Genomic DNA, 15,570 nt, shown 5'->3' with positions numbered 1-15,570 from the left:
CTAATGTGATGGAAATGAGCATAAAGGTCAAGTGCAGCCTATCATTGTCCTCAACGTTACCTTACAGAAAAGGTTTGGACCTGAAACTCATTAGAAATAACAAAACTGTTTCCTTATTGTAGTGCTTTACTCAGTTATTAAATAATAGGAAACCACTGATTACTGAGTAAATTTCCAGAACATGTTACATTAAGTAACAAGGTATTATTTAATCTCATCTAAAAGGCACACAGTTATTAACTATTTCTTTGTCGGGTTGTTATTGTGCAAAGGTAATAATATAATTTATATATTAGCTATGCTTTGTCATCTCAATAACACCAAGTTAAAACGCTTTAGAATGTAATCTCAAATATAACACGATAATTATGATGAACATTTGAGTCTTTCCATTACACTAGATCCTATTGATGAAAACGGAAAATTCTGATGGCATCAATAATACTAACTATATTACATCTATATTTAAGCTTGTTTCAAACTCAAATTTTCTGTGTAATCATCAAGAAAAGTGTTGAGAGATCTGTTGCAAAATGCCCTAAAAATGTTAAACAGAATATTCTCCAACAAAGACACAAAGCTATTCATTAATAAGGCATTTATTCTGAAGCATGGTTCCCACAACTCAGGAGTGGAGGATGGGCACTCTCAATACCAGAACCTGCAAATGAGAAAGGTATTATGTATGCAAATACCAAAGAATAATTTATCTATTTTGACAATTACAACTGTGGATTCTGGTTATAGTCTAACCTATCCTGTTTTTATGAACATCTAAAGTTGCACCGAAGAAGATCACAATAATTCTGACATAGAATTCAGTCTGATTAATGTTAGGCAGTGACTAATGTTTTCTCTTTGCCTTCATAGTACTGTCATTGTTAAATGCACCCTACCATCATCATTCCTCACAGTCCTCACCAAGGATTCTAGAATTTAATGCAAAGGTAAAGGCTGGACACCATTAAATGGTGCCTTCTGTTGACTACTAAAAAAATAACAGATAACATATTGAGATTATGTATACTTGTAGGAATAACATTTTTATGGCTTTTTTTTCCATTTACCTTCGTCATTTTTATTTTATTTACATAAGGGTCATTTCAGTGTTTCAGTGTTTAATTTTTGCTGTATTTCTGGCGAGAAAAGAAACTCCAATCTTAGTGATGTCAGACAGCAAGGAAGTGCAGAGTAAGCTGAAGTTGCTTGTGTGCATACAAAGAGGTGAAAAGAACAGCTTTAAAGGGGAATGATCGTATCTATACAGTGTTAGGAGAATACAGTTACTACAAGACTTAAAAGATGTTTAACTGATTGTCTTATAAATTAGTTAACCAAAATCTTAATATGTATTGTAAATAGGTATATGTATGTATGTATAAATTTAATATATAAGGGAGTCAGAGAGTAAAATGCTTACCCTGGAAGAAGTAATGAAGTATGCCCTGGCTTTCTTGCTGTCTAAGGAAACTGGAACACAGACATCAAGTAGATTCACGGGTGTCTCCAGCAGCACCCTATCCTCACCCACATCCACCTGAACCTTCTGTCCTGTGAGCTGTGAAATAAGAGGTAGCAATGAGGTAAGGTCAGATACAACCTACATTCAATGGATTACTTCTATTTTATCAAAAGATTTAACATGAATATTGGCAACTAAACAGTTTCATTAGTGCTCCTTAAAGGTAAAGTAAGGGTTCCAAAGACTACCTCCTTTGCAACTCTCCAAAACAAAGGAGGTGCATGTGGCAGTATAACAACACAGTAGCTGCTATCCATAGGCCTATCAGCATCTTGCAGACACCTCTGTTCTTACTTTATTTTTATAGTGGATTTGTTAAATATCACCCAGTATCCTACTGATTTTATTCTCAACAGCAGAGCCATTAATTATTTGAAATAACATCAAATGCTGCTAAAAAGGTAACTGATAGCTTCAAAGTGTATGCCAATTGAGTATACAGACTATTACTTGCTCTCATGCTCATGTCCTTTAGTGTTTGGAATTTTTCATCATCTGGCTAAGTTATGTATCATTCTACACAAAGCACATGCCTCTGTGGTGCAGTGGTTGGCATGCCTAAGAAAAATACTCGTTATTTGACCCCTCTCTATGGAACGCAAAACTGTCAAATAACATAGATTGCCTGAATACTACTTTTACCATGTGGAAAACAACACCTATTACCATGTCTATTGTTATGCCTATTACAACTTACCACATTTGGGAGTTCCACCTCTGCCACAAGATCATCCACACCATTTTCTCCAGTTGATTTACTAAGAGTGAAGGATGGCTGAGTCTTAACTTTTAATTTTTTCTCTGAGATAATCTTTGTTGAAACTTCTGAAATTAGTGGTTCAGAATGAGTCTTTGGTGCATCTGATAGGGTGCTGGCAGCTGAAGGTGGCACATCACTTGGCTTCCAGTGGCGTGCAGCACTCAGCTCCTGCACCATGGGGAGGGATGTGAGTACCATCTGGTCAGACAGATCCCCGTGGTATTTTTTGTTCTTGAGTGCAGTCCATCCTGCAACCATTACAGAATTTGACTTATTGGCATTCTACAGCAGATTATTTTTCATGTGAAAGTAGTTAGTTCATATTTGTGAAAAATATTTTTGTTTTGAGTACTGACTGACTAGCCATTATATTAATAACAACCTTGACTTTTGCTGAAAATGCATTCTGTTACTCTTTCTTGTTACATGAGCAATCCAAACCTACCATTCTTATCCAGTGTGATGGAATACTTCTCCTCTATGCCCTCCATCATGGCAAGGACAAAGAAATTGTAAAATAGAGGACTATCATCCATTTTGGTAAAGAACTTGGGGCTGATCACTACATCATATGCCACACAGTTCTCCCCAGCTGTAAAGAAAGAGAGAGGAATGATGCGTTATGTTTGCCCAATACCTCATTATGTAAAACAGGCACATGGACACACAAGGAAATAAAGAGTGTGCAAGAGGCTGCTTGGCCTGCCCAAGGGAATTCTTAATGATTCATTTGTTACCACTAGCCATCCAAATCCATAAATCTATATAATTCCCCCCCCCCCTTTTTTTTTTTTTAGATTTGTGAATGCCCACTTGGCCATTTTCACTCAGGGTTGTCTCTTTTGGAAACAATACAGTGAGCAGGGTTGACTTCTGGGTAGCATACCGCATGCCCATATAGCCAGAGTTGGCATTCATAGACTATGTAAGCATGTCTCAATTCAGTCTCACAGAGTAACTGCCAATTTGAGACACAGGAATTGCAAGTAGCCTACTGGATGCACTCATGTAAAAGTTTTTTTTATGATTTTTTAAGGTAAAGCTCTGGGAGTATACTTTTACATGGATACTACTTTCCTAAGGGCTTAAATCTATTCCTTAACCAAACAGTCTTTACATGAGATCTATTTCTACATGAGTGTATGTTATGAGAAACAGTCTGTAGATCACATCCTTGACTCACACTTATCTTTCTCCTCGTGGGGGGGTCCAATGGACATGGGAACACGAAAGTCTGAGGGCTGGTCAGACTCCAATATCTTGATGAGTTCCTGGTCTGTGATGTCCTCAGGGGCTGGGAGGACATCACTTGTGCATACATTTATAAATACCTTCCCACCACCATCCTCTCGGGTCTTCAAACACACTCCTAAGGAGATGAGTAATTTAGATTAGCAAACAAAAAAAAGGGCTTCATATAAAACAAGTGTTAATAGCACAAAAACTGTGCTAGATCAGCGTCACATGACCATCCAATACAACCCCAATTTATATTATGCAACTAGGGGTCTAAAATGGAAAATGCTTAAAAGTAAAAATGGCGCCACTATAAACACTTGCCTGCGCCACAACGGGCTGGGGCCGACCATCAGGCCCTACTATAAAGGCCTACCGGCGCCACAGGCCAAGACGTAAAAAAAATAATAATAAATAAATAAAAAAACAAAAATAAATAAAAACAGCTGACTTTGTTTATAATGCCATGTTGTAGGGTTCATCAGGGCTAACAAAATTAATGTTATTATACAATTTCATGTCTACAATGCATGGGTAAGCCAGGTAAACAACATGAAGAGAACAACAACAACAACACTAAGAAGATGGATAATCTGTTGATTGGCGTCTGCGACGCCGATAAAAAATGTGGGGAGGAAAATTAAACAGCTTGGTCGGCTCAGCATACTCAACATCATTATGCAATTTAAGGATCACAAATTATAACCAAATCCATCTTTGATTAAGTAATATCTTAGGGGTGTTTCGTGCCATACACCTCGATCCCCCTTAAATGGAGCCTTGGCTGAGATGAGTTTAGTTAATTATAGAAAAAATATTATGAAGAAAATTAGCTGCCATTTATTGGATGTGCCGATCAGATGAGTTTATTAAGTTATAGAAAGGAAAGCATAAATGTAGATAAAAATAACTACCAAGTAATTAATATAAAGAAAAACATTCCCCCTTACAAAATAAACAGGAGACAAACAGATAATGGAATGAAATTTGTGTTTACATTGCGATTTTGGATCCAATAAAAGGTCAGTTGTAAACATGCTGAAAATGAGCCAAGTACCTAACGGGTATCTCCTCTGTTGCGTGGCGAAGAACATCATCTTCAGTAAGCATACTGATAGTGATTAAAGCTACTATAAACGCATGAAAAATATCGTAAATGTGTCAAGCTTTATAACTTATGGAAACAAACTGAGCCTCCAGATAAGATAAGATAGATAACTCCTCTTATCAACTTGACACATCATCTGCTGAAAGAAATGTGGTGCAATCAGATGTAAAGAGTCAAGACCTTGCCCTCGGAGTACATAATGTTCATGAATGTGGAGACGTTGAGTTAGTAAGAAGTTAGCAAGTAAGGGTTAAGTTGGTTATAAAAGATGAAAGGGCAAAACTTAAAATAGGGCGAGTATAAAGAGGACACGAAGATAAACGATCGAGGTCCGGTGATATGGAAGGGACCAGGGAGTAGGTAATTTTCGTGAATATGGAGATGCAGAGTTAGTATGAAATTAACAAGTAAGGGAGGTTGGATAAGAAAGATACAAGGGCATGGTAAAGCTTGAAATATTACGAGTATGAAGAGGACACGAAGGGTAACGAGGTCTGGTGATATGGAAGGGACCAGGGAGTAGGTAATGTTGGTGAATATGGAAACGTTGAGTTAGTAAGAAGTTAGCACGTAAGGGAAGTTGGTTAAGAGAGATAATACGGTAAAGCTTAAACTATTCCGATTATGAAGAAAACACGAAGAGTAACGAGGTCTGGTGATATGGAAGGGACCAGCTAGGGGGAGAAGGTATATAATTAGGCAGGTGGAATAATGCCCCGTCATGCTGGCTTGCACACACACACACACACATGGCGCGCGTGAAAAGCAGCCCTTCCATAAATATTTACACAAATTACGTGGCTGCGGGGATGGCGAGGAGGAAGAAAAAATACGAAGAGTTGAAGAAAAAATATATTTAAGGTCATGGAACGAAGAGGGAAAGTTTCTTCAAATGTGAAGGCGAGAAATAAAGCAGGAGAATAAAGAAAAAAAAAGTGGAAATTAAACATGAAAAGGAGAAAGTTGGTATTGAAATGTAAAAGATGTCAAGAGAAAAGGGAGAATAAAACATACTGAGAAGGTTGGACGTAGTATAGAAAAGGAAATTATTAAAAAAAGTCAAGAAAACAGGTCGGAAGAGGTAAGGAATAAAGGAAATAAAACGAAATAACAAATAATAAGGAAAGTAAAGGATAACAGGTGAGAAGGCTGGATATAGAGGTAAGGAACAGAGAGAGAGAGAGAGAGAGAGAATGTTAGGGAGTCTGAGCTATATAGTGACAGGTAAATTCACTCATTATTTCCACTGTTGCAAAAGGATATACACAAAGGAGAGGAGATTGAAGTGTCTGCCAACCCCTCTCCTGCGCATAATAAAAATGAGGCTACAATACGTCAGCTGGTATGGAAGGAATGACAAATAAGAAGGAAGACTGAGGTGGGGGAGATACAAAAAGAGGTGAGTCATGCAGTATTGAAGAGCATGACACGAAGGTATAGCCACGGAGAGAGAGAGAGAGAGAGAGAGAGAGAGAGAGAGAGAGAGAGAGAGAGAGAGAGAGAGAGAGAGAGAGAGAGAGAGAGAGAGAGAGAGAGAGAGAGAGAGAGAGAGAGAGAGATGAAAACCCAAGGTAATATCCAATAATCAGTTGACGAGACAGCAAAATAATAATGATGGGGAACGAAACACTTGAGCGCAAACCCGGACCACTAATAAGAAAAATCAGCAGAATAGTGATAAAAATGGAATAGAGCGAATGAAGAGCAATTAACTCGTTGCTAACCCTGAAGCGTAAAAAACTGTCATATTTAAGTGTATACGAATTTCAATGGAGGGGCAGGGGAGAGAGAAGGGGGAATGGAGGGAAGGGTGATCAATGGGTGTGGGGGATTTACAGTGTGGGGAGGGGAAGAGGGGGTAAGGGGGTGCCTAGTGGGTGGGGGGACTTCAATGGGTGTGGGGGTGAATGGATAGTGGTATAAGATGAGCAATCAATGTGTGTCCTTCCAGCCCTTCATACGTATCAGAAAGCTAAACCCACTGAGAGGTCTATAGACTAAAAATTGCTAGGTAGGCCTATAACATGGAGACAGGGAGCGAGCATCATGGATTTGAGAACAGATAATAGTTTGATAGAATAACAATTGCAAATAAAAAAATGGAACTGCAGGTTACATCATGAAAAAAAATCCAGGTTACAGTTCGAAGAGTAGAAATCCAGACATTGTTGGATAAATCAGGGGGGACTGAGCCAAATGGGGATATCAAACGAGAGGACTGGCCAGGGAAGAAGGATGAAATACACTATCATAACATCAGCCAGAGGTGGAAATAATGTTACGAAGACCCATAATTTTTCCTGCAGCTGACAAGTGGTAATAGCGGTTGGATAAGATGAAGAAAAAATGGAGTATTCTATCTGATTCTCACTCTGTACAGGAAATTATAGTATGGTATTTGAGGGAGATTAATACCTAATATCAGTGAATCACAATATTGAAGTGGTTGTCGCAATAGGCTATACACGATACATTAACATTTCTTGAACGTCTCGAGATGCATGATGGCGAGTTAAACCTTGGGTGATCGATACATTGATTTCAAATACCCACATTATAACGGTTTCTTGGTGTTCGAGAGAGAGAGAGAGAGAGAGAGAGAGAGAGAGAGAGAGAGAGAGAGAGAGAGAGAGAGATTGGAGGAAGGATTAGGGAGGATAACCATTGAGGAGAAACAGATAGAGAAGAAAAAGAGAGAGATAAAAAGACACAGTAAGATAAATGGATAAAATAGAGGAGAGAGAGAGAGAGAGAGAGAGAGGATTAGGGAGGATAACCATTGAGGAGAAACAGAGAGAGAAGAGAGAGAGAAAGACACAGTAAGATAAATGGATAAAATAGAGAGAGAGAGAGAGAGAGATTGGTCAGAATGGTGCAAGGAAGAAAAAGGAGGAGGAAAAATAAGGGGTGAAGTGGAGGCGGCGTGGGTAGCGGTAGATACGTCAAGTCATGCTGGCTGGCATCTTCACGTTACCTACATTCCTCGTCTTTGTATGAACACATGCGGACTCGTACGTCACCCTAGCGCGCTCTCTCTCTCTACCAATCCTTTTCCCATTGCCCCACCACACACAATAACTATTTAACACGTACCATAAATATTCTCTCTCTCGAAGAAGATTACCATGACTCAAGGTCGATCAAGCAATTTACTTTCACTGCCCAAACACCCAAGGGCTCGTTCCCTCCTTCCTCTGTCCCTTCCCAGAGTTCTCAATTACCACCTCCTCCTCCTTTCTTCTTCTGCCAGGGAGGGACAAGAAGTGTAGCTCTCACCCATTTCCATGCTTTTCACATATGGGTTTTATACTGTTCATACATATTACTCGATCCTAGAGCTTCCTGTGCCTTTCCTACACTAATTATATCCATCTATTTATTTCTTTAATCATTTAGTGAATGAGAAGAGATAAAGACGAGAGGTTATACGGTTGCAACATGGAACACACACACATACATATGCACACACACTGCATCACTTTATGACACTCAGATTCTTCCAAACGTTTTGAACATAATGCTTGTGTTATGAATGCTTAAAATGCTGCGAATAGCTATCAAGTCGACCCCAGTAATAAAGAGAATAATCAATTTTGACCTTGTTTAAACTCACTCACTCACTCACTCACTCACTCACTCTCTCTCTCTCTCTCTCTCTCTGGCAAATGCTCAAATTTCATTTCTCCACCTGGTTCTTTGTCTGCTCTCACATATACAATTTATGGGTTGCCACTGTGTTGCTTTGATTGTTCAGCTCATATGCCATCAGTTCAACGGATGATATGACTGGACTAATAGTAGTAGCAGCAGCAGCAGCAGTAGTAGTAGTAGTAGTAGTAGTAGTAGTAGACATAACCTGTTGTCCTTTGAGTTGTAATATTAAAAAAAGAATGAAAAACGAGTGTGAAGGTGGCTGTGGCCGTGGCTATATCTTATCGGTCGGCCAGACTTCGACCCTGCCTATTGGCTCATCGATAACAGAACAGGAGGTCCACCAACTCCATTTTTCGCCCCCTCCTGATGACAATGGTAATGCCGATAATGATGATAAAGAGGAAGGAAGTGGAAGAGGAAGAGGGGGGCATGGCAGAGGGTAAAATGAAAGCAAAAAATAAAAATAAAAAATAAAAACATATTATGCCCATTCGAAAATACCACGATAATGTTATGATAATAAAGATGATAATGAAGGTGACATCAGTGGCTATACGGGTAAGGTGGGACGTCATAGAGGACTTAAAAATTAGTTATCAAGATCAACCATGATAATAAAACTGATGATTATAATAGAGATGATGCAGAGGAGGAGGAGGAGGAGGAGGGGAAGGTCAGAGAAGCGTCAAAAATGGGATTAAACTACTCTTTGATGATGACTAATATAATGATTACGATGAGGAGGAGGAGGAGACGGAGGAGGATCCACATCTAAGGCATGGTGAAGGGAAGGTCATAAAAGGCTTGAGAAGGGATTAAACTACTCTCCCATGATGACTAATTGCTATGATGCTCAAGCTGATGATGAGGAGGAGGAGGAAGAGCAATTGGTGGCCCCATTATTTAACAGAGGAACAATGGGGAATAGAAAAAGGCCTAGGTATCAAACAAGAGCTAATAAACAACATTGAACAACCCGTAACACAGAGTTCAATTGCACCATCATGACTCACATAGCTACTATATTCTCCACTTATATAGCAACAGAGCATAAATTATACCTATCACCAATTATGACTATATAAAAGATCATGGATACCTCAGCTCTTTAATGCGAACACTGCGGTCGTTTCAAGTCCTTCTTTCTGTGTTTTCTTGGGTACCCTGTCCTCCACCTCAAGATATCATTAATTTTGCCTCTCTTACCAGTTCCTTCATCAATACAAAGGATCCACCCTCTACCTTATCTTATTAACTGACGTTATGATTTGTGCTTTCTCCTTTTCCATAATTACATATAGACACAAAATACTAAGGAAAAAATAGTGTTTGCCTGTAGAAGTCAAAGTATTATGGCAATGTGATAAGTCAAACAGTAAGAGATTTAATGCAAAGAAATATGTGAAGTATGCGAAACAAGCTGATGGTGAGACTTCTTGATAAGCTGAGAAGGTAAGGAAACAAGGTCAAAATGGTAAAAAAAGATACAAATATTTGATAGAGGAAAGGGGAAAAATGTCAGATGGAAAGAAAAAAGAGCTATGAGATGCTTCTGAAGGAAATTAGTCAAAAAGTAGTAGAGATTAATGAGAATAGTTAAATAAATGAAAAGGGTAAAGCTTCTTTTTCAATAAGGCCATTGGTCTACGAAGAAAGGGTATCTAATACGACTCTAAAAAGCAGTTCCCTTCCAAGCTCAATCGATAATGCATGTATTTAGAATAAGCCACCGTCTGTCCAAAATAATTACTGAAAAACCTTCTGATGCAAAAAAGAGAGTGGTATGTAACACAGAAATATAAGCATGACCCCCTGGACAAAACAAAGTAATATTTCCTTAAAATGATGTCATCAGTGACAATGCACTTCTGGGGATAGGGAACACAGTCTGATAGGTAAAGTGGCAGTTTCATATCATGGTGTAACTTCGGGCAAGGTTCTTCAGTGTGTGGGTTGAGCCTCATTTCTAAGTCGCGAGGCTATGCACTGGGTCATCACTTACTCCAAATTGGAAGTTAAATATATGACAGCAGGATGAAGACATCTCTCAGTGTACTGTTGAGGTTTCATAACAAATTTGCTATGACAGAAATACTTGAAATAAGATTATAAAACACACACAATATAAAAAGGTCGAATAATGTATTGATCCAAGGGATCAATTTCTCTTTGGAATGCAAAACACTGATAATGGCCCTGGTCTTCACTTCGTCCCTGTCTCATTTGACCTTGGAGAATGACTGCTTGTCAGATAAGATTTCATGTATAAACTTCCAAATGGGATTAGGAAAGATGGCAACATCAAGGTTACCTGGTGGTGTTACTCATTCCATATAACACAATCCCTCTAAAGAACTTTGGAGAGGTGATTGAGCTTATCTTATCAGTGACTGACGTGGTGAGCTACAATGACCTGGGGAGCGGGAGGGAGGGAGGGTGAACAGGGGATAAGGGAGAGTGCACAGGGGATGAGGGAGGTGGAACAGGCGAGGGAAGGAGAGCATGGGTGTGGGAGGGAGCACAGGAGGTGAAGGCGAATTGATAATTTATTCAGTAGTTAACACTTTCTGAACATGATGTTTTAATACTTTCAAAGATTGTGTTTAGATCAATGCCTATTTAAATTGGTCATCCAGCTAGCTTGGATTATGGGCCCACATGACATCATCATACCGTACAACGTTTTTTCAGAAATCTATTGTTGTGTGTTAATCTGAAGTGTATTATCAAAAAATGTATAAATACAGATGATTACCTACTTGGCACATATTTAAATATGCATAATTATTGTCATCTATGTGCAAAAATACTGGGGGAGTTATAATGCTACATAGTTACAATGTGTAGCAGAATATGAAAACCTGTCTTTCTCATTTATGGACTATAGTAACAATGACAATCAATAGTAATAATTACAGTAACTATCATTATTTAAACATTATAATAACCATTGTTATATCAGTTACTGTTAAAGAAAAAGAAAAAGAAGAAGAAGAAGAAGAAGAAGAAGAAAAAGAAGAAAAAGATCAACAACAACTATTGGAAGTGGCTTCCTTCTTACCTGGTTTAGGCTTGATGGTGGCAGCTTTCTTAGGTGCAGTTGTTGATGGAAATAGACTCTTAAGTTCCTCATTCTCTTCACCCTTTAAGATATTAGAACACTTTTAATATTCCGTAATGTATTTATTTACATGTATATATATTATGTAAACTGCATATTTCAACATTTCAGTAGCTGGTTCTTCAAATACGTACATAAAAATAAGAAATAACAAAAAAAATGGCTGAATATATATTTTACACCAGATTTTATATCCTACATATATCTGCATATTTCAGACCATTATCAAAATGAACAGTTTGTATAGAACTGGACTGATGTCATAGTTTACAGAAACAATAATTCAAAAACTGAATTCTAGCTACCCCTAAATATTCCACACTGACCACTCCCTGAAGCCATGTCATCACTACCATTTTGGCAAAGTTACTGATTTAGTGGAGCCAGCTTCCTGATTAATGGACCCTGGCTCTGGGTATGGTAGGGATACAATAATAATTTAGTGGGCCTAAGTCGTTCAGGAAACTAGAGATTTTCAATAAGTATACTTAGCAAATTAAACACATTAAAACTTACCAAAGGAAACCTTATGAGTATTTTCCCTATAGTAATAATTAAATATACAGTCATGTTTATGAGCTTAATTCATTCCGGAACTTTGCTCACAAACCAAAAAACTCGTAAATCAAAACGAACGCACTGTAGGCTGAAAATACAAAGATCACACACTAGGGCACAAAGGTAAGCAGACATGAGCACGAGGGTGCTACCTCTGTGAGTGTGCAACATGGACTGAGACCCCATTCCCATTGTTTTCTGCTCTGAGCACTCTTGTCTTGAGGTGAACAAAGGGATCCCACACTCGTGTCTTCGACTTGTACAAACAGAATGCTCGTACACCAAGTCACCACTCATAAACCAAGGCATTTTTTTTTTTTACTCGTAAATCAAAACACTCGTGAAGTCCTCGTAAACCAAGGTATTACTGTACCTTCTTACTTCATAATGGGCTGATTGGCTGAAAGGCTGCACCTGTATGCGAAGTTATGCTTGACACTATTTTTAAACTTTACAGCAATATGCAGCATCTTAAGGGGGCATTTCCATTTTTTGGTCAAAATTTTCGAAGTGACCTGAGTCACTTATCTAAATAGTTAAATAATATCATAATATTTGTGGCCAAGTTTGAAGGTGATAGCAGAAGTTTTTACATAATTTTTTTTTTCTTCAAAAATCTGCCCTTTTCTGGAACATTTTTGAGACGACACTACTTTACTATTCTTAGTCGTATTATATATCTTTTGGTTTCTCTAGCAAACTTGATCCCTTTACTAAATCTGCACGAGTTTTTCTTTATGCACGAATAATTCCTGCGTGATGGAAAAAACTTATATATGCCCATCTATGAATATATTAACTTCTGGCCAGTAGAGAAGGAATAGTGATACTTTACTTCAACCAAAATTTAAATCTTTGACCGTTGGACAGTTCGCCGAGAATTCAGCAAACCGTCCAGAGACCGTCGGCGAATTGGCACGCCGTAGAACCGTCTCGCAATCCTCCACTACCACCACTGTGCAGGGAGTCGCCCACCTACAAGAGGACCTCAACAAAGTGTATGCCTGGGCCGCAACCAACAACATGGCATTCAACGAGGCCAAGTTTGAAATGCTGAGATGTGGCCCTGACCACACCGTCAAGACGTCTACTTTGCTGCTCACAGAAGGAGGGCAACATATATCTGGACAGTCACATGTAAAGTGCCTTGGGGTTCACCTCAGCGACAACAGTTCCTTCTCACACCACATCACAAAAACAGTGAAGAAGGCAAAGGCAATAATAGGCTGGGTTCTAAGAACATTTGCTTCCAGAGAACCCAAGGTAATGTTAACCCTCTGGAAGGCCCAGGTGCAGCCAACACTGGACTATTGTAGTCAGCTGTGGTCACCACACAAGAAGGGCTATGTGCAGAGGTTTGAAACTGTGCAGAGAGCCTTCACAAGACAAATCAGATGGTTACATCACCGAAATTACTGGGAACGTCTGCAGAAACTGAGGCTCTATTCACAACAAAGAAGAAGGGAGAGGTATCGGGCCATATACTTATGGAAAATTTTAGAAGCTCTGGTGCTAGACCCCACACACAATGCGCTGCAAGAGCACGATAATCAGCGGACCGGACGAAAGTGCAGCAGAAGATCCCTCCCCACAAGAGCCCCAGGTGGAGGCAGGACCCTGCTGGCCTCGAGTCTGTCCCATGAAGGGCCACGAATCTTCAACAGCCTGCCTAAGGAAGTCCGAAACCTAACAGGTTGCCCGGTAAACAGGTTTAGGAATGGGCTGGACAAGCTGCTACAAACAGTCCCAGACGAACCTCCAGTGCCGGACTACACCTCAAGAAGTAGGACTTCCAACACGATACTGGACCAAATCGGCCTGTTGAGCAGGGATGGCAGGACTGGGAGCAGCGGTGGACCACCACGACTGTGAGGCGGGGCCTCTAAACAACACCAAGTAAACCAAGTAAGTTGTTAGTTGTAGTTGTTGTAAATTTAGGTGTCATCACCACGGCCGGTCTGGGGACCTGCCGCTTCCACACCTCTGATCCATCTTCAAGTATTGCAGCTGGTCGATAATGGAGTTGGACGCTGCTCCTCTTGAAGGTTAGGTTAGGTTAGGCTTGGGGGATTGCTAAGGAAAGGGTATCCTGCTAATTTCGAGACTTACCTGAAGAAGTAGTTGTTTTCGTATGATGCTGTCGTCAATTTCAAGCAAGGACGGGTTGGCATCTCTCCCGGCCATTGTTAACTTCTTAATTCTTCTTCGGTGCTTGCTTTCGTGCCCTCTTCAGATCTTTCTACTTCTCTCCCACTCCAGTATTTGCAGTTATATTCTCTCTCGTGCGTTTATCTGGTAGTTCATTTATCCTACTTGTGTCCTTTTAACTTCCAACACAGCACCACGGACTAATAAAACTGTATAATTATCATGTTTTTTCCAAGCACCCCCGCCGGTACCATGTTCTTGACCTTGATCCTGATGTCACAGTTGTTATGAGTTTTTGCCTTCGGGATGTCATTAGTGGCAAACGTGTCTTGGAAAACTGATTGATTGATTGATAGTTTATTGTTACAGGTAAAGAACAAGGGAGAAATTTTAAGGGAGGAACATGCCATCCCAACCCACAGGCAGGGCATAATGTGATTATGCAACTAGTAGTACATGCATGTGTAGGTAGCACCATGAAACTAAAAAGATACAATGGAGTGAGTGACTTAAATAAATAAATAAAGAACAGAGCTACAAATTAACAATCCAGAGTGATCATGCTGACTAGCAGACAATTTGTTGGCTCCTGAACCATGATGTCCTCTCTGCTATCCTCAAGGAACACCCTCAGTTTGCACCAAGGTGGTGATGCCGTGTGTGGCAGCCTGAACTACTGCCGTGCTATACAAGGCTGTGATCTCTGCAGTATTTTACTTTAAGGACTAGTATTACTCTATCTCTGTATTCATTCCCATCTAGTGCTTGGGCAATGTTCTCCGTCCCCACATTTTATTGTCTTATTGTCCAGGGGGAGGTACTGCCCCCTCCCTTGTTGTGCTTTCCTTCCTACCATTGTATCTTTTTAATTTCCTGGTGCTCCCTTCACATGTATTAATATTTGTATAATCTCACTCTGTCCTGCCTGGGGGTAGGGATGGCATGTTCCTCCCTTCTCCCTTGTTGTTTACCTGCAACAATAAACTATCAATCAATCAATCACTAGCTATTCCTCCGGCCTATACAAAGAATTCTAGGGCTGGGTTTATGAGATCCGTTATTGACTTCGGGATGTCATTACAGTGATAAACTTGTCTTGGAAACCTTAAATATATAAATAAAAAAAATAGAGCTACCAGCTAACAATCCAGAGTGGTCATCCTGACTATTCCTCCAATACAATAAGAGTTCTAGCTAGAGCTAGAGAGAGATATTCTTTGATAATCACGAACCCAGAGTGATCATATGCTGACTGTTCCTCCTATACAAAGGGTTTTGGAAAGAGATTCTTTGATAATCACAAATCCTATCGAATGCCATGGTCATATGCTGATTGTTACGCCATCGCACAAAGGGTCCTATAGAGAAAACAATTCCAGAGTGATCATGCTGACTGTTCCTCCTATACAGAGTTCTAGAGTATAGATTCTTTGATCACTACAAATCCAGCAGATCAAGTGCAT

The 15,570-nt window shown here is 39.6% G+C and overlaps 1 protein-coding gene across 1 annotated transcript; it reads right to left on the bottom strand.

The window, feature by feature from the left end:
- Window positions 1-108: 108 nt before the first annotated feature.
- Window positions 109-14,453, bottom strand: LOC127004634 (PIH1 domain-containing protein 1-like). Its single transcript, XM_050872678.1, has 7 exons — window positions 14,069-14,453; window positions 11,342-11,423; window positions 3,466-3,651; window positions 2,728-2,874; window positions 2,220-2,530; window positions 1,421-1,558; window positions 109-661 (listed from the first exon to the last, which is right to left on the bottom strand). The coding sequence occupies exons 1-7, from the start codon at window positions 14,141-14,143 to the stop codon at window positions 626-628; spliced, it is 975 nt and encodes a 324-aa protein (XP_050728635.1). The 5' UTR covers window positions 14,144-14,453; the 3' UTR covers window positions 109-625.
- Between the last annotated feature and the right edge of the window lie 1,117 nt (window positions 14,454-15,570).

The sequence above is a fragment of the Eriocheir sinensis genome, chromosome 28, assembly GCF_024679095.1.
Source record: "Eriocheir sinensis breed Jianghai 21 chromosome 28, ASM2467909v1, whole genome shotgun sequence".
In the NCBI taxonomy this organism is placed as follows: domain Eukaryota; kingdom Metazoa; phylum Arthropoda; class Malacostraca; order Decapoda; family Varunidae; genus Eriocheir; species Eriocheir sinensis.
The sequence above is the reverse complement of the archived record's forward strand: the minus strand, read 5'-3'. Positions and strand labels throughout refer to the sequence as shown.